The 27,805-nt window shown below is 44.9% G+C and overlaps 1 protein-coding gene across 2 annotated transcripts in view; it reads left to right on the top strand.

Annotated features, from left to right (window-relative positions):
* LOXHD1 (lipoxygenase homology PLAT domains 1) overlaps positions 1-27,805 on the top strand; it is a 193,689-nt gene that overhangs the window by 17,993 nt on the left and 147,891 nt on the right. For both annotated transcript variants that reach the window (XM_043889514.1, XM_043889513.1), the window contains exons 5-6: positions 20,761-20,859; positions 26,812-26,960. In XM_043889514.1, the coding sequence (XP_043745449.1) occupies positions 20,761-20,859; positions 26,812-26,960 (248 nt within the window). The remainder of the gene's footprint in view (positions 1-20,760; positions 20,860-26,811; positions 26,961-27,805) is intronic.

Raw genomic sequence — 27,805 nt, 5'->3', positions numbered from 1 at the left:
ATGGCCAAAGAAAGAGAAGTGACTTTCCCACGGTCACTCAGTAGAACAGCAGAAGGCTAACACACTCCTCCCTCCAGCATGTCCCCAGTGGTTTCCAAGTGCCACCGGCTCTTGCAACTCAGCTGGGCACGTAAACATATCTGTTATTCTAATGATGATCTCGCAGCTTGAAAACTCCCTCTTCCTGTGTAGCTCTCATCATAATAACTTGCAACTTTGATTCTTTTTTTAAAAAAGATATGTTATCCATCTTTTATTACAAAATAAAAATTTGATCATTGCAGAAAATTTAGAAAATACAGACATACAAAAAAAAGAATACCTATAATTCCTATAAATATCACTGGTGACATTTTTGAGCACTTATTTCTGGTCTTTTCAGTGTATGTAGTTTGAGAGGATGTGCTGGTACAACACCCCCTGTTTTAGAGCATGTTTATTTCTAAGCCATTAAATGTCACTCAACCCCCCTACTTATAATGGCTGTGTAGCATTTTGGTGTAGGGAGATACATACCATCATTTATTCATTGAATACTTTATAGTTGGATATTTATATTGTCTTTCCCCTCTAGATTTTTTGTTATTATGAAGAATACTGTTATAAAGAGTATATCTAAGTCTTGCCACAGATAAATTATTCTTTCCCTAAGATCATTTCCTAGGTGGAATTTCTAGGTCAAATAGAGTACATATGGTGAAGACTTTTGATGGGCATTCCCGAAGTGTCCTACAAAGGACCCATCAGTGCACAGTCCCACCAGTTGTGAAGAGCACCCAGTCAACTTGTCCGTACAACAGCTGGAAGTAGTGATTCGTTTCCCAATTGGATAGGAAAAAGGGCTTTTCAATGTTCTCTCTTTGGTTAATGGTGGGGTTGAATATTTTCATACGTTTTATTGGTCATTTGAAGTGTGTGTGTGTGTGTGTGTGTGTATAAATTGTCTACCTCATGGTCCTTGTGTCTGTCTTTTTGATTGAGGTGAATTTCCCCAATTCTCCCATAGACCTAAAGCACTCTTAATTCTTGATCCAGTGTCATTATCAGGATCAATCCTTAGCAAATTGTCAAGCTTGCCATCTTTCTTTTTTGTTCTAAGTTACCCCTTTCTTGGCCTTTCCCCTCCTTTTAGCTCATAATCCAACTTCTGCTCTGGTCACATGAAAAATCAGTGTTCTGCTGTTAGGAGAAGAGCTTCTGAAAATCACTGTTGAGAAAGAATGAATGTAACTCAGTGATTCCTCAACTTTCCATGAGAACTATCCCAGGTAGTGTTTCCTTAAAGTTTCTGAGTTAGGTGCCTGACTGGGCCCTCTGTCCTTACATGGGTTGGAGGGCATTGGGATTTTTAGTTTTTCCAGGCTAGATTCTGGGAGAAGGAATGAAAAACATGATCCTCAAATAGTCAAGGGACTGCACTGGTAAACAAAAGGTTAAGTTTCTTCTATTTTCACCTGGAATTATATTAATTTGGTGTTTAGAGGTCTTTAATCATCAAAATGGGGAAGATAATTATTTCCTTATTCATGCAAGTTTTCCGGTAAAAATATTTAAAAACATGGGATGAAGGGTATAAAAGAGGAGGAGAGAGGAAAGGGGACATTTCCTGTGTATAACCCATGCACCCATCTTTGTTCCCCTCTCTCAAACCCCTTTTGTCCATTTTTTAAAAATGATTTAAAATTTATTTTTAATTGGAGGATAATTGCTTTACAATGTCATACTTGTTTCTGTCATACAACATTGTGAATCCGCCATAAGTATACATATATCCCCTCTCTCCTACCCCTCACCCACTCCTCTAGATTGTCACAAAGTCCCTGGCTGAGCTTCCTGGGTTATACAACAATGATAGCTATCTATTTTACATATGGTAATATACATGTTTCAATGCTACTCCCTCAATTTGTCCCACCCTCTCCTTTCCCTGCTGGGTCCACAAGTCCACTCTCTATGTCTGCATCTCCATTCCTGCCCTGCAAATAGGTTCTTCAGTACCATTTTCCTAGATTTCAGGTATATTCATTAATACATGATACTTGTTTTTCTCTTTCTGACTTACTTCATTCTGTCTTGTAACAGGCTCTAGGTTCATCCACCTTTCAGCTGACTCACATTCATTACTTTTTATGACTGAGTACTATTCTGTTGTATATGTGTACCACAACTTCTTTATCCGTTCATCTGTCGATGGACATCTAGGTTGCTTCCATGTCTTAGCTCTCTTAAATAGTGCTACAATGAACTTTGGGGTACATGTGTCTTTTTCAATTATGGTTTTCTCAGGGTATATACCCCATAGAGGGATTGTTGAATCATATAGTAGTTTTATTCATAGTTTGTTAAGGAATCTCCATACCTGTCTTCCATAGTGTCTGTATCTATTTACATTTCCAGCAATAGTGCAAGAGGATTCCCTTTTCTCCACACTCTCTTCAGCATTTATTGTTTGTAGATTTTTTTTTGGATAATGCTCATTCTGACTGTTGTGAGGTGATATCTCATTGTAGTTTTGATTTGTATTTCTCTAATAAATAAATAGCACATTGAGCATCTTTTCATATGTTTATTATCCATCTATATATCTTTGGAGAAATGTCTGTTTAGGTCTTCTGCCCACTTTTTGATTGGGTTGTTTGTATTACTGGTATTGAGTTGCATGAGCCACTTGTATATTTTGGAAATCAATCCTTTGTTATTTCATTGGCCATTATTGGAGAAGGAAATGGCAACCCACTCCAGTGGGTTGCCTGGAGAATCCCAGGGATGGCGGAGCCTGGTGGGCTGCCATCTATGGGGTTGCACAGAGTTGGACATGACTGAAGCGACTTAACATGCATGCATTTCCTCCCATTCTGAGTGTTGTCTTTTCACCTTGTTTATAGTTTCCTTTGCTGTGCAAAAGCTTTTAAGTTTAATTAGGTCCCACTTGTTTATTTTTGTTTTTATTTTCTTTACTCCAGGAGATGGGTCATAAAGGATCTTGTGATTTATGTCATAGAATATTCTGCCTATGTTTTCCTCTAAGAGTTTTGTAGTTTCTGGATTACACTTAGGTCTTGAATCCATTTTGAGTTTATCTTTGTGTATGGTGTTAGGAAGTGTTCTAATTTCATTCTTTTACATGTAGCTGTCCAGTTTTCTAAGCACAGCTTATTGAAGAAGTTTTCTTTTCTCTGTTGTATATTCTTACCTCCTTTGTCAAAGATAAGGTGCCCATAAGATGAGGTATGTGGGTTTATCTCTAGGCTTTCTATCTTGCTCCACTGATCTATATTTCTGTTTTTGTGCCAGTGCCATACTGTCTTGATGACTGTAGCTTTGTAGTCTGAAGTCAGGACGGCTGATTGCTCTAGCTTCATTTTCTTTCTCAAGATTGCTTTGGCTATTCAGGGTCTTTTGTGTTTCCATACAAGTTGTAAAATTTTTTGTTCTAGTTCTATGAAAAATGCCATTGGTAATTTGATAGGGATTGCATTGAATCTGTAGATTACTTTGGTAGTATAGTCATTTTTACAATATTGATTCTTTCAATCTAAGAACTGGAGAAGGAAATGGCAACCCACTCTAGTATTCTTGCCTGGAGAATCCTGTGGACAGAGGAGCCTGGTGGGCTGCCGTCTATGGGGTTGCACAGAGTCAGATAGGACTGAAGCAACTTAGCATGCATGCATGCATTGGAGAAAGAAATGGCAACCCACTCCAGTATTCTTGCCTGGAGAATCCCAGGGACAGAGGAGCCTGGTGGGCTGGCATCTATGGGGTCGCACAGAGTTGGACATGACTGAAGCGACTTAGCAGCAGCAGCAGCAGCAATCCAAGAACATGTTATATCTCTTCATCTATTTGTGTTGTTTTTTATTTCTTTGATCATTGTCTTCTAGTCTTCTGCATACAGGTCTTTCGTCTCCTTAAGTAAACTTATTCCTAGGTATTTTTATTCATTTTGTTGCAATGGTGAATGGGATTGTTTCCTTAATTTCTCTTTGAGTTTTCATTGTTATTATATAGGGATACAAGGGATTTCTGTGTACTAATTTTGCATCCTTTGACTTTACTAAATTCATTGATTAGCTCTAGGAGTTTTCTGTTGGTATCTTTAGGATTTTTCTATGTATAGTATGATGTCATCTACAAACAGTGAGAATTTTACTACTTCTTTTCCAACCTGAATTCCTTTTATTTTTTTTTTTCTTCTTTGATGGCCATGGGCTTCCAAAACTATGTTAAATAACAGTGCTTTGCTTATTTTAAAATCAGGTTGTTTGTTGTGGAGTTGTAAGAGTCTATCCAGAATATGTTTCTGAATATAAACCTCTAATCAGAATTGATTTACAAATATTTTCTCCATTCCATGGGAGGGCTGCCTTTTGTACTGTTTGTGTCTGCTGGTGCACAAACTATTTCAATTTTATGAAGTCTAATTTATCTAGTTTTCCTTTTGTTGTTATGCTTTTGTGTCATATCCAAGTCATTGCCAAACCCTATGTCATGAAGTTTTTGTCCCATGTTTTCTTCAAAGAATGCTGTATCTTTAGCTTTTACATTTTGTTGTTGATTCATTTTGAACTAACTTTTGTATATGATGAAATGTAAGGGTCCAGTTTCATTCTTTTGCATATGGATATTCAGTTTTCTCAGCACCATTTGTGGAAAATACTGTGCTTTCTCCATTGAATGGTCTTAGCACCCTTGTTGAAAATCATGTGACCATACATACAAAGGTTTATTTCTGGGCTCTCTGTTCTGTTGGTCTAAATGCCTATCCTTATGTCAGTATCACATCGTTTTGATTACTGTAATTTTGTAGAAGTTTTAAACCAGGATGTGGTAGACCTCCAACTTTGTTCTTGTTAAAGATTGTTTTGGCTATTCAGAGTCCCTTGATATCCTGCTTCTTTTAATGCACCTTAAATTCTCATTAACTGTTTTTAACAGTGACACTATGCCATATTGACTTTGCTGTCAAAGGGCTTTTATTTACTTGGAAAAAATTATGAATAGTCTCTCTCAATCCCAAGTCCTCAGTCCTTGCCCAGGACTTCAAGATTGCTGGGGAAACCTCAGAGATTCTCCTGACTCATCCCCTACGTGAGTCAGCAGGTGTGGGTGTCCCAGTCTTGGCTGGCTCTCCACCACATCTCAACAAAATGATCCAGGCAGACATCGCACCTCCTAATTAAGCATCTCAGTCATACATGCAGCCTGAACAGGGAGTTAGCAGCCATCTCTATGCTCATTTCCTTCCTGGAATGGGTGTCAGGGGTCCTGGCGCTTTCTGGGGCCTGGGGAAAGCCGGCAGCCACTTTTTCAGCGTATCTGTGTTGATTATCCCTGGAAACACAGTCTTGACTATCAAATCGCTCTAGAAATTTGGCGAATTTTCCCTCCTGCCATCTGCCTTTTTGTATCCCTGCCTCATTGCCTTGGACATCTGACTCACTTCCTGGAGGATTTCTTTCATCCTGTCTGTAATGGCTCACCCTCTTGACACCCAGAACCCAGAGGAGACATTGACATTTACAACTGATGAAAGCCCTTGGCCAGGATCTAAGTACAGTCTTCCAGGCTTTGAACCAAAGCATCATCATTAAAAACTAACAGCTTCCATCAGTGATGCCCTCTGAGCTACTGTTAGATTCTCCAGGTAGAGGTAAAGACACAGTCTTTGCCCACAAGGTGCTCACAGTCCAACGGAGGACAGAGATTGCCATAGTGCAAATACCCACATAGAGGATGGAGGGCACAGTGGTCCAGAATGCCAGTCTCAAGTCACAGAGTTCTAGGTTCAGATCCCAACAATGCTACCTACTGTATATGGACAAAATCCTATGGTAGCCTGTGTCTTCATGGGCTCACACCTTACAATTAGAATCTTATTTAAAATTCACAGCACCCTGAGAAGGGAAGTTCTATTATCTGCAAAGAAGGTGGAGCTGAGCATCCATGACCTTGAATAGCCCCCTCCTCTGTTTCTTGGTCTCAGGCTAGCAGCTCCCCTTTCTCAACCTGCTTGCTCAGACTGTGTTGGCTCTAGTGTCTGGCAGGCAGTGCTCTGAAAGCTGTTCTCTCCGGCACTAATAAATCATGAGGAGGTTTCAAGGGACCCACACAAAATGGGGATGAAGCCTGAGGGACAGGATGAGACATCATCTCCCCACCTGCTCCCACAGTCTGGGATGGAAGCCAGACAATGTACAGCAGTCTTTAGAGTTCAGTCTGCACCCTATCCACCCCAACAAGGACCCAATAGGACTGCTCTCCTTGGAGCCCCCATGCCTGCCTGCCTGGGATGGTGGGAGGTTCTCCGTGCTTCCAGACTGCTGTCTCAAGTTGGTTAGACAGAAAATTCTGAATCTCCCACTGAAACATATAGCAGGGTCAGAGGAAATGTTAGGGCCCACACCTCTGCCCCCTCATCGCTCTTCTACCTTCTCCTTCAGTTTTCTCCAGGCCACCTAAACACCGTTGCATCTAAAGCCCCAGCCTCTCCGGAAAGGATTACCTGTTCCCTGGCCTTGGGTTTTTCTCTCCCTGCAAACTCTGGAGAAATTGAAGTCTGTACCTTCCACTGTAGTGCAATGATTCTCAGTGGAGTCCCGCCAGTCCATCAGCAGTTAGGGGATGTGTAGGGAATCCTATGGGCTTCCCAGGTGGCTCAATGGTAAAGAACTCTGCCTGCCAAGCAGGAGATCTGGGTTTGATCCCTGGGTCTGAAAGATTCCGCTGGAGAAGAAATGGCAACCTGCTCTACTAGTCTTGCCTGGGAAATCCCATGGACAGAGGAGCCTGGTGGGCTACAGTCCAAAGGGTTGCAAAAGAGTCGGACACAACTTAGGGACTAAACAGTAACAGCAAGGAATCATGGGGAGAGAGGAAGGAATTTCTACCTGTTCCCAGAGAGTCAGATACCTCCTGGCCAAATAGCAGAAGGAAACACTGTGGCTACTGGGGCTGGGGTGAAGCCCTTGGATACATGGCTGAGAAACAGCATATCTCAGAGACTGCTATTTGCCTCTTTGGACCCTAAATCCTTAATCTGCTTCAATCTGGTCTCTCCAGCTCAGCTTGGGTTTCTCTGAGGGTAACACTTTCACTTGTGCCTGGACACTTGTCCTGGGACTTAGGGGCCTGAGTGAAGGTCACTGGGACACGGGCTCATGTGTGCAAACACATGTACTCACGAAGACCAGCAGCAGAGACGGGGGCAAAGAGCTCTAGTGGCGGGAAGAGAGCGGGCTGCTAGGCTTGCCCTCAGTAACGGCGCAGCTTGGGCAAGTTACTTGTCCCCTGGGCTGCCTGCTCATCTTATCAGAGGTCCCCTGTGCCTCTGGCTTCCTCTGCTAGCTCTGGCTTTACTCTGCTAGCTAAGCGTCTCTCAGCTCCCTCAACTGGCTCCAGGCGTCTGTCCACCCCTCCACCTGCCAACCTTGATGTCATTTTCGGTGTCACACTCATGGGGCACAGTGCCCAAATGCAGTTGATAAACACACTGCAGAGTTACACAGGCTGAGAACACGGGGCTACCTACCCATGCCTTGCTGGCCCCAGGGAGGCTCGGGGTGCATCCCTGCGGCTGGAGCTGAGATGGGGGCAGCACTGAAAGATCGAGGGTGGTGACAGAGGTGGACAAGGCAGGACATGATGGAGTAGAGTTGGAGCGACGCGGTGCTGGGTCTTGAAGGAGCGTGGGCTGAGGGCTGTCACCAGTAGGGAAGCGCGGGTATGACCTGTTTAGAGCAGACATAGCTTTCTCACTGCCAATATGATGTCATTTCCTGCTTTCTGGCCAAGCAATTGTCCCCATCCCGGTGCCAACCCACAAATCCTCCCACCTTGCAAAGCACTGAGTTGATCACATGGCTTAAATCAGTACCGAGCCCACATCGCATTAGGAGAGCCTGCCAGCTTGGCAGTGAGACAAGCCTGTGAAGCCAGGATCTGAGTTCCAGCTGGCCTGGGGGCTGCACACACCCTGGGGCTGGTAGAGCCCAGGCCCAACAGCGCATCAGGGTTTCAGACCCAGGCCTCGCTGACAGCTGACAGGACCCCTGCTTTCAGAAGGGACCCCTTGCTCCCAGCTGGGACCAGTTCATTAGGGACAAGCCTACTTCTAAGGAGCATTTAGTCTTTGGTGGAATAATAATAAACATGACTGCAACCGGTTCTGTGTTGTGCTTCAAGACTGAGGGGCTGGTTGTTGGAGGAAAGAGAGCCCGCAAGGAGAATCGACAGCTTGGGCAGGTGGGCTGGAGCAGGCAGGCGGCAGAGAGGGTGGAAGACAGTCTCCCGTTTCCAGTCTGGAGCAAGGACTGGCTTTTCTCCCCCCTATACCAAATGGCACAGCAAGCGCAGTGCTGGGAGCCCAAAGCTGCCCAGAGCTGGGGACTGGGTAGAATGGTGCTGGGTTTGTCTGGCACGGTCACTGTTTCCACTCCTGGTTATTTCATCAGGTTAGATCATGCTGTGCTCAGTCGTGTCTGACTCTTTGTGACCCTTTTGGACTATAGCCCTTCAGGCTTTTCCGTCCATGGGATTTTTCAGGCCAGAATACTGGAGTGGGTTGCCATTTCCTCCTCTAGGTGATCTTCCTGACCCAGGGATCAAGCCCACATCTCCTGTGTCTCCTGCATTGCAGGCAGATTCTTAACTTGCTGAGCCATCGGGAAAGCCCATTTCATCAGGTAACGGGGTTGTAATTTTCAGCCCATGCCGGGCTTCACAATAATTATCACACAGCTCCAAATGCTCACCTGGTCTTGGGAAGATAGTGTGGGGCACAGTGCCCAGGGCACCTTTGAAGAAGGGATGGGGCAAAAAGGGATCGTGATTAATGTCTTAGGGGCATATGGAGGTCATGCTGACCTGCAGTGGATTCCAGACCAGCCGGAGAACCACATGGTGGAGGAGAAAATGCAAGCAGCCTGGGTGACTGATGCAAAACACCGCCATCATGAGAGCTCTGCCAATAAACCCGAGGTCCTAACCTACTCCCAGATTCTCATGGAATCATGCAGTAGTTAAATCTTTAATGTTAACATACAACTCTCTGGATCAGAAAGCATACAGGGCTGTGTACCGAGTCCTCACTCTGGCTCTGCCCTCAGCAGTCATAGGACTTGGGCCAGAGCTCAGTTCCTCTCCTTGGGGGGGCACTAGTTGGCCTCTTGGGTTTTTTCAGGACTGTTGTTGTTTAGCCGCTAACTTGTGTATGACTCTTTAGCGACCCCATGGACTGTAGCCCACTGGGCTCCTCTGTCCATTGGTATTTCCCAGGCAAGAATACTGGAGTGGGTTGAGACCCCATGGACTATAGCCTGCCATTTCCTCCTCTATGGGGTTTTCCAGACCCAGGGATCGAACCTGCATCTTCTGCTTGGCAGGTGGATTCTTTACCACTGAGCCACCTGGGAAGCCCCTTTTCAGAACTAGAAGAGGGTTTCCCTTCACAACCCAACAGAGACGGATGGCCCAGGGCTAGCCCTCTTCTACGGCAGCAGGAGGAGATTGACTTTTGGCCCCTCCCTTCTGCAGCGGATACCTCTTCCCCATTTCATGCCCCTCCCCTGACCTTCTATTCTGCCCATGCCAGTCTTCCCATCACAAGGTCAATCTCTGGACTTCCACTCTCTGTGGTCAAACCTGGCTCTGCCTCTCTACCAATTAAGCATGAACAGATGCCTTAAGCTCTGTACCTCTATTTCCTCTTCTATAAAATGGGGATAATGTGAATTCCCACTTCAGGAAGTGGTTGAGCTAGTTAACTGGGGGAATGAACATTAAAGGACTTAGGGCAGTGAGTGAGTGTCCAACTCTTTTCAACCCCATGGACTGTAAGTAGCCAGGCTCCTCTGGTCCATGGAATTCTCCAGGCAAGAATACCGGAGTGGGTTGCCATTTCCTTCTCCAGTGCAGTGCAGAACATAGAATAAATTGCTCAGTCAACGAGGCAAGTCTGGTTGCTGCTATTGTTACAAAGCAGTTTCTCCCCCTGCGTCTTCCTCCGTGTCTAGGCTTGTTCTGACTCTGAGATGCACAGACTCAAGATTCTGGCCTCGAGCTCAGAAAGGACTTTGGAGCCATGAAGTGCCTGAATCCCCTTTAGAATCCGACAGGCTCATCTAGACCGCTGGGTATAGGCTCATGACCTCGACCACAGCAGAAACCTTTGGGGAGCACTGCTCTTCCCAACCCCCTTCCCTCTCCCTGACCTTCCCCTTTAACCCAGCTCAAGTGTTACTCAGGGTCCCCTAGCTCTATTTGCTGTGGCTGCAGCATGGGAGTCGTGGTTCTTTGAAACCCTGTGGAGGTGATCCTGGGCCCCAGGACTCACAGCCTTGAGGGCTTCCGGGTGGGGAGGGCAGGGCCAGCCCCGCAGCCCTCTCCTCCTCTGAACTTCACAGCAGCTTCCCACCCACCCCATCTGCTGCCTCCTAGCATTGCAGAAAATCATCTCCGGAAAGAGTGGGAAGAAGAGAACTGCTTTGAGTGAGGCCCCAGTGAAGAGTCTCAGATAATTTGGGGGCCATAAAGGACCTTATCTACCCTCCTCCGTATTATAGAGAGGAGAACAGAAGCTCAGGGAAGCTGAGCCACCTGGTTGTGGTCACACTGTAACTACAGGCAGAGCCAGATCCCTGGGGACAGGACACCAGCTCATCTCCTCCTGTCATTCAGGGATCCAGTGGGCAGTGGCAACTTATTGGCCTTCTCTGCACCAGATCCTGGACTCAGGGTAAATACGTAAGGGCTTTTCTCTAGGAGCTTAGAGTCTAGAGGGAGGAGAGTCAGGCCAGTAAATAACCACAGTACAAAGAGATAGAATGTTCTAGGGAGGGGGATAGAATATTCTTGGGCCCTAGGCCCAAGGAAGCATTGAGGAAGAGGGAACCAGGAGGGTTCATAGAGGAGGTGATGATGTTCAAGCTGTGACTTCATGGGTGAGAAGGAATTCACCAGGCTTTCAAACAGAATGAGGGCGCTTTAGGAGCCGATGGGTCCTAATGGCGCAGTGTCTCATTCACAAAGCTGGGGGTAGACCCTCAAATTCACAGCCTCACTGTGGCCCGAGTTTCCCGGGACCACTGCCAGCCATACTCTCTTTCAACCAAGCAGACCGAACCTTTGGGGGAATGCATAGAATTGTATATTTGCCCCATGCTTGGTTATTTTGATTCTCAAATAGGTGTTTGTGATAACCTTTGTAATTTGGAAACTATACTTTTTGGAGCCGCATCCGGTATTTGTGAACTTATGAACAATGATACAGTTATTGCTTGGGCCATGATCCTGGTCTGGGTGTCCCTTCCAGCCACCATGGTCTCCTGCTGGGTCCCTGCTGAGAGATCCAAGTGCTTTTTGGATCCTTTTCCATTACAGGTTATTACAAAATATTGAATATAGTTTCCTGTGCTATATAGTAGGTCTTTGTTTTTCGTCTATTTTACATACATAGTAGTGTGTTCATCAGTTAATCCCAAATTGCAAATTTATGTCTCCTCCTCTTTCCCCTTTGGTAACCATTTGTTTGTTTTCTGTGTCAATAAGTCTATTTCTGTTTTTTAATTAAGTTCATTTGTATCATTTTTTTTCAGATTCTGAATATAAGTGACATCATATGATATTTGCCTTTCTCTGTCCTACTTCACTTAACATGATAATCTCTAGGTTAATCCATGCTGCTGCAAATGGCATTATCTCATTCTTTTTATCTGGCTAAGTAATATTTCATTTTAGATATATACCACATCTTTATTATCCGTTCATCTGTTGATGGATATTTAGGTTGCTTCTATGTCTTGGCTACTACAAATAGTGCTGCTATGAACACTGGGGGGCATGTATCTTCAAATTAGAGTTTTCATCTTTTCTGGATATATGCCCAGGAGTGGGATTGCTGGATCATATGGTAACACTATTTTTGTTTTTTTTTAAGGAAACTCCATACTGTTTTCCATAGTGACTATTCCAATTTACCTTCCCATCACTAGTGCAAGAGGGTTCCCTTCTCTACACACACTCTCCTGCATTTGTGATTTGTAGACTTTTTTTTAATGGGGCTTCCCAGGTGGCACTAGTGGTAAAGAATCCACCTGCAATGCAGGAGCCGAAGGAGATGTGGGTTCGATCCCTGGGTTGGGAAGATCCCCTGGAGGAGGGCATGGCAGCCCACTTCAGTATTCTTGCCTGGAGGATCCCATGGACAGAGGAGCCTGGTGGGCTACAAATCCATAGGATTGCAAGGAGTCAGACATGACTGTAGTGATTTAGCATGCACAAGTGGACTTTTTGATGATGACTATTTTGACTGGAACGAGGTGATACCTCATTGTAGTTCTGATTTGCATTTCTTCAATAATTGGCAATGTTGAGCATCTTTCATGTGCCTATTGACTTCATATGCCTGCATGTCTTCTTAGGAGAAAAGTCTATTTAGGTCTTCTGCCCGTTTTTTGATTGAATTCTTTGTCTATATATATAGGCTTCCATCGTAGCTCAGTCGGTAAAGATTCTGCCTGTAGTGCAGGAGATCCAGGTTCGATTCCTGGGTTGGGAAAATCACCTGGAAAAGGAAATGGCAACCCACTCCAGAGTTCTTGCCTGGAGAATTGCATGGACAGAGGAGCCTGGCTGGCTATAGTCCATGGAGTTGTGAGAGTCAGACATGACTTGGCAACTAAATCATCATATATATGTATGTGTGTTTTTGTGTGTGTGTATGTATATATAGTGAGCTATATAAGCTTTTTGTATGTTTTGGAAATATACTCCCATTTTGAGGATGAAGGAAACAGAGGCACAAAGAGGTTAAACAATTTGCTTATAAGCAATGGAGCCAAAAGTGAACCTAGATGGACTTGAACTTAATCACTGCGTAGGACAGCCTTAGAGACACCTCTGTTAACATTTTGGTGAATTCCGTTTCTATTCTTCTTTTGTGCATGAATGTATTAAAGACTATATATTGATGAAAATGGTATTGTATTTTGGTCAAATTTATAACCTGTTTTTTTTTTCCAGTTAATAGCATTCACTAATATTCTAAATCATTATTTTTAATGGCTGCATGGTATTCTATGAATTGGTGAATACTATAATTCACTCCTAACAATCCCTTGTTTTGGATGTTTTTAAGTTGTTCTCACTTTCTCATTATTACTAACAGTGCTATGATAGACATCTTTTTAGGTGGTCTGTGAACACAAGGATTTCCTAGCATTAACTAGTTGCTATGCACAGGGATGGAATTGTTGGTCCAGGGGGTTGCAGAACGATAAGTCTTTGACGCACATTCCTCACCTCCAGCAGCACCTGAGAAGTGCTGGCTTCCCAGCCCTGTGGGGAATAAACTCTGGCAGTGGAGTGGAATCCGGGTTGGAAAGAGAAGAAACGGAGCAACAGTTGCTGAGTGCGTGGGTAGAAGGGAAGGACCTTCTGCAGACAGCCAGAGAGGGGGGCTGAGTCTGTGGAAGTAGCTCCGCGGGGCTTGGCAATGAGGGAGGTGAGCATTCAGAGCAGTAAACCCTTCTCTACACCATACTGTTAAAACACCCCATGGTATTCAGGCTGACATCACAGTTTCTTAGGAAATATACAGGTTGTATATTTTTTTGTGGAGGATGAAAAGAGCAGAGTGTTTTTCTTGATTACCACCCAGGAGTGCCTATTAATGACTGAGTGATATTTCAGTGCCGGTGTGTAACCAGCTCAGCTGGGTTCAGCCCAGGGCCTGTGTTCCAGCACGTGGGAAGTGCCGACAAAGTGATACAGACCCCAGAAGTTCTGGAGTGCAGGACTGAGGGCTCGGAGATGGGGGCCTTGGGAGAGAGTCTGGGGTTTAAGCTAGGCTGGGCAGGGAGCGTGGAACCACAACTAAGAGACAGCCTTCTTGCCCAGGTCCCTTGAGTTCACATCTGGGATTCAGTCCTTTCCGACTGTGAAAGCTTGATTAAGTATCTCAGCCTCCTGCTTCCACTGATCACCTCATCAGTGAATGGTGACAATAGCCATTGTGAGGATTATCTGAGATAAGAGGTGTGCTGCCCCATCTAGGTTCTCAGCAAGCCCTGGGTGCTCTTACTTCTTGATTAGTGGGTGTGCCGGCGAGGGCAGAGAGGTTGAGGGCCCTCTGTAGAAAGCAGAGATATTCCAGTCCTGATTAAAGAATAGGGTGAATCTGGGTGAGAAATTTGGGCCTCTGGACCTGAGGGTAGAAAGAGGAAACCGTCTGGGGTCAGGAATGGGGAAGGACCACTCGAGTCCATGGGCTTGGGAGGCCATCCACTGGTCAGTGGCCGTGACCCAGCGTGGAGCCTTGCTGCCCATCCTCGGGTTCTATGGACGATGTCCTCCCCACACCCATGCGGGCTGGAGTAGTTAGGGGTGTTCCCTGGAGAGGGGAGAATGTTCTTCCTCGGCTCCCACCCCCAAGGCAGCTTCCCCCAACCCCTGCCATCTTCCGCTCCCACACAGCCCCTGTGAGATCTCACTTCTGCATCTTGGCATCTTGGCTCTGGGTGAGCGGAAGTGCTGGGTGTCAGGGTGTGAGGCTGGCAGATGCGGTTGGGGGTGGGGTAACATCAGGTCCAACCATCCCCCTTCTAACCCTCCTCCCCAGTCTCACCTGTGGGAACAAATAAAGCCACGTTCTAATTAGACAGGATCTGGGGATGGGCAAAAGCTCCGTTCCCTCAGCTCATCCTCAGCTCATTCATGATTCTCTGCTTCCTGAGAAAGCCTGGACCACGTGAGCCTCTCCGAGGCTCACACCACGCTGGGCGTGGGATGGTCTCTTCCTTGGCAAGCGGGACAGAGGCTTCCTTATGGGGTCTTTTGCTAGGCTTCTGCTGTCGGGCACATTGACGAGCAGCTTCGCCCGCTCAGCTGGTCACCGGGCACCAGGACGTGGGGCTTCCGGCCCCCTCAGGGCTGTGCCTCCTCCTCCTGCCGCCCAGGATTGCTCTCGGGAGATGTGTCCCGTCACTGCTGTGTGCCGACTGTTCCAGACGGCACGCCGGGGAGGCTGCGGGGGCAGCTGGCGCACCCGGCGGAGCAGGAGGCAGCTGGGGCTTGCCAGTGCCTGCCTTTTCTGGAAGCCCACGCAGGCAGCTTCCGGCTGGTCTGCAGGGCACATACTTCCTGTTTGGAAGGAGCAGCCTTGTGCCTCTGCCAGGAGCGGGTGCAGAGGGGGAAAAAGGGCAAGGGCCAGGCTGGACTTGTGCATCCCCTACGATGTGACCTTGAGGCAGCCAACTGTCTTTTAAGCTACAAATAAAATTCTCTGTGCAAGACCCCGGCTCAATGCGGTTGGGTTTTGGAAGGCGTGATGGGATCAGCACCCTAATCTGTAGCTGTGGTGTATTTGTTCAGGTCAATGTTTCAATTAGTCTGTTCTCCTTGAGCTCATGCTGACCTTTGGAGGAAGGAGGTTACTACCTGGTTTCAGGTGTGCGGGCTGTACCCGGCTCCAGGGTGACTATGTAAAAGAGAGCCCTTTCACAGCATAGGGACTGTGGGTTTATGCATTTATTATGACAGTTATCCAACAGATGGCAGTCAAGTGTCTTGAGGAAAGGCTCCCTTTATCTCATCTGCACACAGGCACTGTGTGGGCTAATGGTAACCCTGATGAAAGGTCAGAGAGAAATAGTTCTAGGGAAAATTTTATAACAGATAATATGCCAAACAGGTAAACCACAGGCCAACTCCAGGGCTGGGGCAGGCCATCTCTAGTCCCCATTTCTCCCATGCTGCTCAGGAAGAGCGATGAACTCAGCTTGCCAGCTCCTCCTCCACCTTGACCTTCCCCTTTCTTCTCATCTCTACTCCTTGCTCGTTCACAACCAGGCAATGAGCTGAAAGGCACGAGGCCTAAGTTTGCAGAACTGGACCTGCTATTGTCCCCACCTTCAGGAATCCCCAGATTAGACTAGCCCCTCTTCTCAATCGGACTCAAAGGAATGGCAGCTTCTGCCCAGTCACACAGCACTGTGAGGGGCAGGGAAAACGGAGCACCGTTCATGGTCCTTTTCATTCCCCACCCCGGCAGAGAAAGGGCAGTCATTCCCCAACCTTTAGAGCCCTGAGCTGCTTAGCTAGTGGTGAAAGTGAAAGTGAAGTCACTCAGTCATGTCCGACTCTTTGTGACCCCATGGTCTGCAGCTTACGAGGCTCCCCCATCCATGGAATTTTGTAGGCAAGAGTACTGGAATGGGTTGCCATTTCCTTCTCCAGGGGATCTTCCCCACCCAGGGATCGAACCCGGGTCTCCCACATTGCAAGCAGACGCTTTTACCATCTGAGCCACCAGGGAAGCTAGCAGTGAGGATGCCCTATGATCATCCTGTAAATAACTGACTCCCCTGGGCTAGGTAGCACTGCTCCCATCCAGGCCCCAGAGAGCAGAGGGGTCTGCAGTCCTCTGTCCAGAAACACACAGGATGGTGCACAAGATAACATAGAGCAGGGGATGGCCACACCTGGCCTGTCACCTGTCTTTGTGTGGACTCTGAGTCTAGAAAGGCATTTACATATTTGGAAGACTGAGAAGAAATCAAAACAAGAAGAGTATTTCATGACACAGGAAAGTTCTGTGAAGTTCAAGTGTCCATGTCCATAAATAAAGTTTCCTTGGAACGCAGCTGGGCCCATTTGCTCATGTAGCATTGACATAGGACTGTGGGCCGCTGCTTGGTGCTACAGTAGCCGAGCTCAGGAATTGCAGCAGAGACCGGGAGGCCTGCAAGGCCGAGAATATTTAATATCAGGTACTCAAAGAATAACGTTGCCAGCCCCTGGTCAAGAGCCTGAGAGCCCATGAAGTATTCTGGAAGCAGCCCTGGATTTGGAGACAAAAGACCTGGTTTGAGCCTTGCTGGCAACATTTAGCAGCTGTGTGTCCTTGCTCTCTGAGCCTCAGTTTCCTCATCTGTCAGCGAGAATGTCCTCGCTACCTGCCCACCTCATGTGGCCCTTGCATGGATCACAAGGACAGGCAAGTGCCTTGTGAACTGCAAGGCCCATATGAATGTTTAGTATTATTTGCCCAAGAAGGTGGGTCATTCTGGCCCCTTCTTTCCACCTTTCTTCTCATTGTCTTTCTCCAGGCCGCCTTGCTCCCTTGGCCTCTGGGGTGGGGGTTTTTATTGGCTCTTCCCCTTTCCCCCTGGCTGAAACACCCACCTGTAACCAGAATGGAAAGCCTGTGCTTGTTGAAACTCTGATTGCAGGAAGTTGGGGGGCTCTCATGCGACCACTGAAGAGGAAGTCTAGCTGTACCACACTGGCCGTTTGCCACCTGTGAGGGGATGAAGGCCTGCTTTTATACTTTTATCACAACTCAGGATGGACGCTGGGCCCTGGGCTTTGCTTGGAAAATGGGTAATCAGATACTAAGGGCTTCTGCTTGAAGAGGAAATATGGGGAAAAGAGAACAGTAATAAAATAAGCTTCATTGTCTGTCTATGGGGCCTTTAAAGAATGGATTTAAAAAGCAGTTCTTGGCCCCTCCTCAGTGTGATCAAAGGCCACAGGCTCTCCATTCAGCCAACTGCATGGGGGCCCCGGGTCTCATTCTGCTGCAGAAGTCCCACAGAGTTTAGGACAGTCTAGCAGTCCATGAGGTCGCTAAGAGTCGGACACGATTGCGCGACTTCACTTTCACTTTTCACTTTCATGCGCTGGAGAAGGAAATGGCAACCCACTCCAGTGTTCTTGCCTGGAGAATCCCAGGGCCGGGGGAGCCTGGTGGGCTGCCGTCTATGGGGTCGCACAGAGTCGGACACGACTGAAGTGACTTAGCAGCAGCAGCAGCAGTTTTGTTTCAGAATTGACTTCCCCCTGCATCCTGTTCATCTGGCTTCCTGACCCCTGGGCATTAGCCCCTGGTCGCCTCACCTGGAAAGGCCTGGAAGCTTTCTCTGGCCTATTGGTCCCTGACCCTTGGCTTGCCGCCCCTGTTGCCTCACTTCAGCCCTGGTTCTCTGCTTCCCTGGGCTTTCCCAGGACTAGGATGTGTGTTCCCTAAGCCCTTGGTGGGTTCCTGCTTCCCTGGCCTCATCTTTGTGGGTCCTGGTTACCTCTCCCACCCTCTGAGACGCCTCCCTGTTCTCCTGGCTTCCCTCCACAGTCTGCAAGGCTGCCACTCCTTGTCAAACGTCACGGACTTGCAGACCACAGAGGACCCAGTGTTCTCACATCCCTCACCTCTGCCATTTTCTCCAGAGTCCCTGACATACTCAGTGAGATGCTCATATGTGCCCAGCACTATGCAAGGAGCTGTGAGATGTCTCCTCACTGTGTGCTTGGCACAGAGTGAGCGCCTAGGGGTCTCTGGGGATGGGAACTCACTTCCTCCAAGGGTATCCCAGTCCTTGTTGACGAGCCCTAGAAACTAGAAAATGTTTCTTTTGGTGAGCTACAATATCCCTCTTTATACTTCATCCCACTAATTCAAATTCTGCCTTCTGGAATGACTCAGAGTGTCTGTACTCCTTCAACAAACATCCCCCAGTCCCCTCGTCCTTTCTCCTGCTTCACTGTGCCCAGTTCCCTTTGGGGTCCTGTTGCCCCTCTGATGCTCAGCAGAGGCCTTCAGAGCCTCTCCCTGTCCCCACACCATCGTGGTACCTCCAGCCCAGCAGAGGGGTCTTGTCTCTTTGTGAGCTCTGACTGCACCTGAGAAAGGATGTGAACCAAAGCGAGTGACTCTCAGAGGCCCTCCCAGCCAGAGGAGGAAAGAACCACCCCTGAGGGAGGCCTCTGGCCCTGGAGGATGACCAAGAGCAGGATCTGCTGATGACCCACGTGATGAAGGGTGCCTGGAAGGCAGCCATGTAAACAGGCTCCCCAGGGAGCCCAAATGTGGCCCAAGTTTCAAGTCACTGAGCCAGGGTTTGCATGTCTGAAGGCTTGGCTCGGTTCCCATCTCAGAAGTATCTTTGTGGTGAAGCAAGAGGGGGTGGGAATCTGAGAACAACTGTCCTACTGGAGCCTACATGTGGGGACGAGGATTGGAGGGTCTTCTCTCCCCTGGATGGGTTTTGCCAAGTAGAGATTGAGGAGAAAAAGAGAAGACATTGCTCCCTCTGAGCTCAAGGTCCTCAGCCGGTCAAAGCTCAGCCTTCAGGACTGTGTGGGTGGGGAGTCCTCCACGGATCCGCTGCAGAATTCTGCACTGTGCCCTCTTAGAGGGCAGCCCTGTACTGCTGGGCAGGCCTCAAGGTGTGAAGGGAGAAAACTGGCTTTGTTCTCACCTCCACACCTCAGTCCTTTGCCCTGAGCAACTTCACCAGACTTTGAGATTTAGGAAATTCAATGAGCTTTTCAATATACTCAGTGAGACAAATAAGTGCCCAGCACTGTGCTAGGAGCTATGAGAGAAATCATATGAGAGAAGGAAGTCCTGCTCCCAGTCCTCTTTTAAGTTCTTAAGGAACTTACAAGCCTCACCTGCGGGAAACAGCAAACAGAACAGGGAGGAGATGGTGAAACTGGGAAATCATTGTCACCGACTACATGGCAGAGCCAAGGAGCACAGGGAGAAAGACCTCTGGGGCCTGGGACACTGAGGAAAGCTCTAGGGAGGAGGCAGGCAGAGGGGCTAGGATTCGGGCCTCAGTTAAATACCTTTTATTGGCTTCATATACTAGGCATGTTCATGTGTATGTGCTAAGGTGCTTCAGTAATGTCCAACTCTTTGCAAACCCTAGGGAGTATAGCCCGCCAGGCTCCTCTCTCCATGGGATTTTCCAGGCAAGAATACTGGAGTGGGTTGCTATTCTCTCCTTCAGGGGATCTTCCCAACCCAGGGATCGAACCCATGTCTCTTATGTCTCCTGCATTGGCAGATGGCTTCTTTCCACTAGTGCCAACCGGGAACCCCATATATTGGGCATAAGACATCTAAAAAAAGATTCTGGAACATAAAAATAGAAAGCTATGGCAGCAAGGGGAAAGATAAGGGAAAGTTGCCTCAGCCCTTAGAATTGTTGGCCCACAAAGAAAATCTAGAGGAATCTCCCTTTTGCAGCACATAGAAACTCCTGGCTTTTGCTCCCCACTCTAAGGCAAGATCTGGTTGGGAAGATTTAGGTATGGCTTAACATGCTGTCAAGTTTACATTGAACACCACCCCCTCTTGAGGCCATGGCGAAAACTGAAGCATTTTGGGGTTACAGAGAATGGATTTCTGTTTAAAAAAATGGAGCAAGATACAGGAAGCAGATATAGGTCTTTAAATGAAATGATGCCAAAATGTGTATTTGTTGGCTCTTATTGGTTCCACTGGTCTTTGCATTGGTTATGGCCTTGACAATTTATATATAAATTTGGTTTTTATTTGCATAATCAGTTTTCTCCAATGAATTTTTATAACCTGAGGCAGTGTAGAGAACAGATTGGCAAAAATAGCATAGAGGCAGTGGGCCCAGCTGGAGTCATTTCAGTATCCAGGGGAGATATGCTGGTGGGCTAGTTGCATTTGGATTGACTCATGCATCCCAAGGCAACAAGTTAGTAGGTGAAAACAGAAGTCCCCTCTCCCCCTGATTTGTGCTCTGCATGCACATATCAGCAATGTTGAGCAATGACCACTTGAAACCCAGTCAGGTGACTTGAGTCTTGCTCAGTTATTGACAGTAACCGTGACAATTCATGTGCTGCTGGAAAGAAGGGTGGATGGTGTGGTAGCTACTTTGAGGCCTCTGTTCTTCTCTGCTCAGGATCGGAACGAGCTGACACTTTCTCTGTCTTCATTTCCAGGTAACAAGTATGAAGTCAAAGTGTACACTGGTGATGTCATCGGTGCAGGGACTGATGCTGACGTCTTCATCAATATCTTTGGAGAGTATGGAGACACAGGTAATAGATTTAAACTCTTCTCAAGCCACTCCCAGAACTTCTTCTTAAGTGGGCTGTTTCCCACCCTCCTGGCAGAGGAAGGCAACTCCAGGCTCCTCTAGGCTCTTCTCTTGAGCCTCTCTCTTCTTCTTGTGATACGCGTTGTCATGGCCTTCCTCGGGCAGCATGGTGCCCTTTGGGTCAAGTTTATGTGAATGATGTGTTTTCAGAATAAGCTGCGCTTGGCTTTTGAATTGATTTTAAGCCTTCCTGTATCCTAGAATAGACCCAAGCTCCACATTTCCAGGGGATTCATTCTCACTCACTCTATCTCCCTAAGCTCCATGCCCATCTTGAATTATATTTTGGGATGTGACTGGGCACGGCCTGACTCACTGCAGCAGTTTGGGGCAGGTAAGAATGGGGCAGGGGGAATATTGCTCTTGGCCTCATAGGTGGACCAGGAACTGAGGGCACAGACCCAGCTGTAGGTGTTGGAAGGAGGTTCAGGCCAGTAGAACTACTGAGACAGGTGGTTCGCTCCTGCTTCTGCCAATTTAAAGGAATACTATAGGAATCAGAAAAGCTTCAGAGACACGAATTTTGGACATAATCTATTAAATAATTTAAAATGCATTGCTGGAATTATAAGAAAAAAAAGAGAAATCTCCAAGTGTCAGAAATGAGAGAATTTAAAACCAAAATATTAGCTACAAATGGATGCTCTGAATCTTGGAAGAAGGAAACCTTCATGTTTAACAATCTATAGGATAAATTTCCATACACATTTGGGGTCAGAAATTATATTCTGGCTCTGTATGAGGCAAAATATACAAAAGAGCCAGGATCCCTAGAAGTTCACAGGAACATCTTCAGTGAAACAATAGACTAGGAAAAAAAAATTGCTCCTCAGTACAGTAAGCATATCTCTGTAAGAACTGTATATTAAAAAGACAATTGCTGGGGAATTGATAACTTAGGCTTATATATAGGTGGGCTTGAGGTGTCATTTTACACTGCAAATGTGACTTGGGAACTCTACCCCTCAGGTAGAGAAAATTTGTTCCATGCCAGTGGTTTAGTTGCTAAGTCATGTCCAACTCTTGTGATCCCACGGACTGTAGACTGCATTGGCAGGCAGATTCTTTACCTTGAGCCACATGGGAAGCCCCCATGACCAATATAGGAAGCAAAAATACAGGAACTGAAAATACAGTTACTAAATATAAACACTTAGTGGATGGGTTAAACAACACAATTAGAAATTGTTGAATAGATAATTAGCGAACTGTAGAAAAATATAAACAAAATATACAGATGTGTCAGAGACATAAAAGGTTGGAAAAATACCAGTAAGAGGTCATGAGATGTGGAGGAGGGAATACGCCTTGACGTGCTGAACAGGAGTTTCAGAAACAGAATACACAGAATAGGTGAGAGGAAATATTTGAAGAGATAATGGCTGATCATGATTTTTTCAGAATTAAGCAAAGATATGAATCTTCAGATTAAAGTAACAAAAGACACTGACCAGAATAAATAAGAACAGATCTTCATTTAGATACGTTATGGTGACCCCAAAGGTCAAGAGAAAGATCTTAAAAGTAACCAGATTTGGTGGATTATCTTCTATAAAGACAATTAGATTGATATCAAATTCCTATCAGCAGCCTATTGAGGATATAAGTTCATGGGATAATATTTTCAATCCTCTGGGAATTCCCTGGGGTCCAGTAGTTAGGACTCCATGCCCTTACTGCTGAGGGCCTGGGTTCAATCCCTGGTCAAGGAACTAAGATTTCTTACAATCCCACAAGCTGTATGGTGTAGCCAAACCTAGAATTCTATACTCAACTATTCCAGAATGAGGGCAAAATTAATGGATTTCCAAGCAAACAAAGAGAAATAAGACTTACCACTCATAGACACATGCTTAAACATGAGTTTTTCATAGACTCATGCTTAAACTCCTGAAGAATATACTTTAAGAAAAAGAAAATTGTACCCAGAAGAAGTGTGTGAGATCTAAGAAATAAAGGTGAGCCAAAAAATGATAATTATGTAACAAATTTAAGGAAGCAATAACTGTACAAAATGATACTATTAATAATAACTATTATCAAGACATGAGAAAATGTGGATGTGGACCCTAAACACTAAAACACAGTGATATTTGAGAAAGAAAGGAGATAATAAGAATTAAAGCATATCTTGGTTGCTGTCCATTCACTAACTTCAAAGAATAATTAACTTTAGACTTTGATACATCAAGTATGCATATTAAAATTGTAAAACTAAGCACCCCAAAGAGAAATGCATAAGTTCTAAACTAGGAGAGGAAATAAAAGGGGATAAAGACTCAATCAATCCAATAGAAGTCAGGAAATGAAGAAAGAAAAAGCATGCTAATGGCAAAAAGTAAGATAAATGTGTAAATAATACAATAAATAGAAATAAACTAAATTCATCCACTAAAGAATAAATGTTCTCATATTAAATTAAAAGAAATAAAATCCAGCTTAAATATATGAGACACAAATTTCTGAGAATACATAAAATGAAAGTATACCAAGAACATACCGTCTACAGGAAAGAAGCTGGTGTAGCTATATTAATACCCATCAAATTAAACTTTCAGACAAAACACTTCATTAGAAATAAGTATCAGAATGACAAAAAGAGCAATTAACCTGGAAGATAGGATAATTCTGAACTTGTATAGATTTAGCAACATATTTTCAATACATGTGAAGCAAAAAGTAATAAAATTCTTGGAGAAACTTGACAAGTACATAATCATAGTGGGAGATTTTAATACAACACTCTCAGTAATTGATAAGTCAAATAGATAAAAATTTAGTATGGTTGCAGATTTTAACAATGGTTAATAACCTTGGTCTGATGAAAGTATGTAGATTCCTAAATCCAGTGGGTAGAGAATATACATTCTTTTCAATTGCATAAAGACAAATGCAAATGAATCAATAACAGAGAGACAACATTCTTTGATCATAAATCAATAAAATCAGAAGAAACTCAAACCTTTTACCCCATTTAGAAACATTTAATTTTCAAAAAAATTAATGATCACCTATAAAATCCAAGAGAATTTAAAAAATCATTAGAACCATGAGAAAGTTTAATAAAGGTTCTGGATATAATTAATACAAAAATATTAATAAAAACAGTAAGCAAACATATTATTTAAAAATATGTGATTTATACTAGCAATTTGGTATCTAATAAAAACTCTGGAAAAAATAAAAATTTCTACTTAATAACATGCAAGAATACCTAAAAAAATGGAAAAATATATTATACTTAGGGATGAGAAAAGACTTAAACTCAGTAAGATGTCCAAATTTCTCAAGTTATTCTATAAATGCAATGCAGTTTCAGTCAAATTCCCAAAAGGCAATATTCCATGGCTTAAACTGCTATTAAATTCATGTCCACAAGGGCTAAGTGTTGCCAGGACAATTTTGAATAATGAAAATAATATTGACAATATTAATAATATGAAGATATTTGCCCTCCAAATGCTAAAATATTCAAATCTCCAAAAACTATAACAATGTGATATGTATAGAAGGATAAACAAATAAACCAATAGAATAAAGAGTCTAGAAATACACAGACAGTGTCATTATAAATCTGAGCAGAAAGGATGAAATATTAAATTACTGGTGTTAAAACAGTTGTCTAGCCATATGAGGAAAGATAAAAGTCAATCTTTTTACCTTTCACCACACACAAAAATAAGTTCCAGATGCGCTAGAGATTTAAATGTGAAAAAGCAAACTATGACTTTTTAGAAGAAACTTTAAGAGTGTGTCTTTTAAAAATCTCAGTTTAGGATAGAGTTTCTTGAACAATTCAGGAAAAGTACAAACAAGAAAAGGAAATATTGATAAAGTCCATTAAAACAAGAAAATGTCTGTATGAAAAAAGGACGGACAAAAACAATAGACAAAGACAAAGAAAAGGAAAGACCACAGACAAAGGAAAGACAATAGAAAAATATAATAAAGTAAATGAACAGAAAAATTATGGACAAGCAAAGCCTGAATGGCCAATATATATATGAACCAATCTCAAAATATATGTATATATATGAACATCTTTCAATCTTTTCAAATAGTGAAAGGAATGCAAACTAAAACCGTAATTAGACACCATTGTCCACACATGAAACAGAGGTTTAAATACATATGTTAACAATGATTACGGGGAATGGGAACCCTCAAGGGCTGCTGGTGATAACTGATGTAATACAACCATCTCTGAAGGTGCTTTTGCAATAGCTAATACACTGAAGATGAGCACATCTCAATATCCAGAAACTCTGTAGATGTCCAGTCAGATCAGTTCTTACAAATGTACGGCAGAAGTTTAGTACTAGAGAGTCCATTTCAGTGCTATTTACAATAGCAATCAAATAGAAACAACCCAAATGTGAAAGAATGAACACAGAAGTGTGTTTTCTTCATTCAATGACTGTTATACAGCAGTTGGATGAATTCGGTTACTAGCATCAACAGAATAATCTCAAGGAGTGATATTCTTAAGAAAAGTAAGTTGCACAAGGGTGTGTGAGGATAGGATGATGGTAACACGAGCAACAGTAAGAATCCCAGCTCCTAACATGGCACCTACCTGCCACACTCCGGGCACTACCCTAAGGGCTTTGCACACCTTCATTCAGTTAATCCTCGAAACAGCTCCTATGAGGTGGAGTCCTTATCATTCCTACAGTACAGACAAGGAACTTGTCAAGACAGAACGATGTTCACTGTGATGTTATTCATGTAACATTCTAAAACATGCAAAAATAGCATATGTTCTTTATGGATACATACATGCACAAACAAAAATTCATGAAAATAATGGATGCCAGTTGATGATATGTTTGCTTGTGGCAGGGTGTGGCAGGTGAAGGGATGGGCCATGAGGCTTTAGACCTACCTGTTGTGTTTAATTTCCTTTAAAAAAGAGAAAGGCCTATGTTAATTACACAAAATGTTAATATCTGTTATACCTCTTATATCTGAGTGGGGAGTACATGAATGTCTAATATTTTCTATATGTGTGAGTTGTGGCAATCTAAAATTTAGAAAAATTTAAGGAATCAACTTCTGGAAAAGAAAGAAAACAGGATGGAGAAGCAAAAATCTGGTGCTTAAATGGGCTTGTAAGGGTTAACATGACTGGTAGACTTGGGAAGGTGATCATGGAAAACTCAAAACTAGAAGGAACAGGTTAGCTCAAGCCCTAACTATGTGCTTAATACCTGTGTGACTTCTGGCAAGTTGTTTCACTTCTCCAAGTTTCAGTTTCATCATCTGCAAGACAGAGTTAATAATACTTCCCTCTTAGATTGTGAGAAGGAGCAAGTGAGGGGGAAAAGAAAAAGTTAAACACGCAGCAGAGTCTGGTGATAGTTCTCACTGCCGTTTTCCAGAGGAGTCAAGCCTAAGGCAGCCTGCTGGCTGATGTTAGGGTCCCAGCCACAGCCCGTGGACCAATGACCATGGTTGTGCTCCTTGTTCAGGTAAACCAAGGCAAGGCCTCAGGTCCAGGGGCTGGGGTGCAGATGGGTTTGCTAGGGTGGGGAGCCAGGCTAAGGCAGAACTCAGAAACCCAGTTATGGGTCCTGGGCACAGGCCACACGCAAGGTGAGCCTCGGCCTTGACTGGCAGCTGGAGGGATTTAAGGAGTCTGTAGATCTCGGGGTGAAGCTACCCTTTTAAAAAAATTAATAAACTCTATTCTTTAGAGTAGTTTTAGGTTCACAGCCAAATCGAGTGGAGTACAGAGAGTGTCCACATACTGCCTGTCCCCACCCACAGCCGCCCACATGGTGACTTTTGAGACCATTCTGCAGTGGGCGGCCCATTAAAGTTTGGAGCCGGTTCTCTCTCCTCCTCTGGTCTCCTTCATACAAATAACTTTCTTGTGTGTCTGTGCATACAGGTGAGCGTAGGCTGGAGAATGAAAAGGACAACTTTGAAAAGGGGGCTGAAGACAAGTTCATGTTGGATGCCCCCGATCTGGGGCAGCTCATAAAGATCAATGTTGGCCACAACAACAAGGGGGCGTCTGCAGGCTGGTTCCTGTCCAAGGTGGGTTCAGCTGCCTGTTTGCAGTCCCTTGGCCTGGGAAGGGGGAGTTCTGGCTCCTCAGAGGCTGTACTTCAGACCTAGATTCCCTCCTTAGGTCCATCAGCCTCCACCCTTCTACCTAAGCCCCCGGTCAGCCATGCTGCTCTCCCCACAGCCTCCCAGGCTTTGCCTGTGTTATCTATCACCTTCCCAGAAGGACCGCTTCTCTCATCTGCACCCATCCAGGGTCTGATCCTCCTGCAGGGCTCTGTCACTAAGCCTTCCCTGACTCTGACCACCAGAACCTCTCCCTCCCACGAGTGTCTATAACCCTGCTGGCTTGTAGCATTCATTTCACCTTAATCATAAGCTACCTTGTAACTTATCTTGGGTCATTGCTTTGTACCTCAAACTTCTGGATCTCAGGTCCTCATAATTTTACCTAACCAGGACAAAGTTAAGAGTCAAGAAGAAAACAAAAAGGCTTCTGAGAAGCTGAGATCTATCTGGCTTAAATTTCACAAGAAGAGCTCATGCCCCAGGTACTACCTTACCCTGCCCTGACTTTGAAAGCAAGACCCCTCAGATTCTCACTCAGTCTAATGCTTGCTTATAATCCCTTCTAGCAAATTGCTACTCGTAATTTTAAATCTATATAGCAGAATATTAGAGGTAAAAAGAGACACTGAAATTGGTGGGATTATTGAGAACTGCAGTGGAGAGACAGAGAAGACAGAAAAAGTCAAAAGAATATTGAACGATCATGGAAGTCTGAGGTCATTTAGAAAATTGGCTACCAGCCTTTGCATGTGTTTTCCTTAGTCATGAGGCTATCCACATCTTTCAGCTCATCATAGAATGATAGG

Source organism: Cervus elaphus, chromosome 27, assembly GCF_910594005.1.
Source record: "Cervus elaphus chromosome 27, mCerEla1.1, whole genome shotgun sequence".
Classification (NCBI taxonomy): Eukaryota; Metazoa; Chordata; class Mammalia; order Artiodactyla; family Cervidae; genus Cervus; species Cervus elaphus.
The sequence above is the reverse complement of the archived record's forward strand: the minus strand, read 5'-3'. Positions and strand labels throughout refer to the sequence as shown.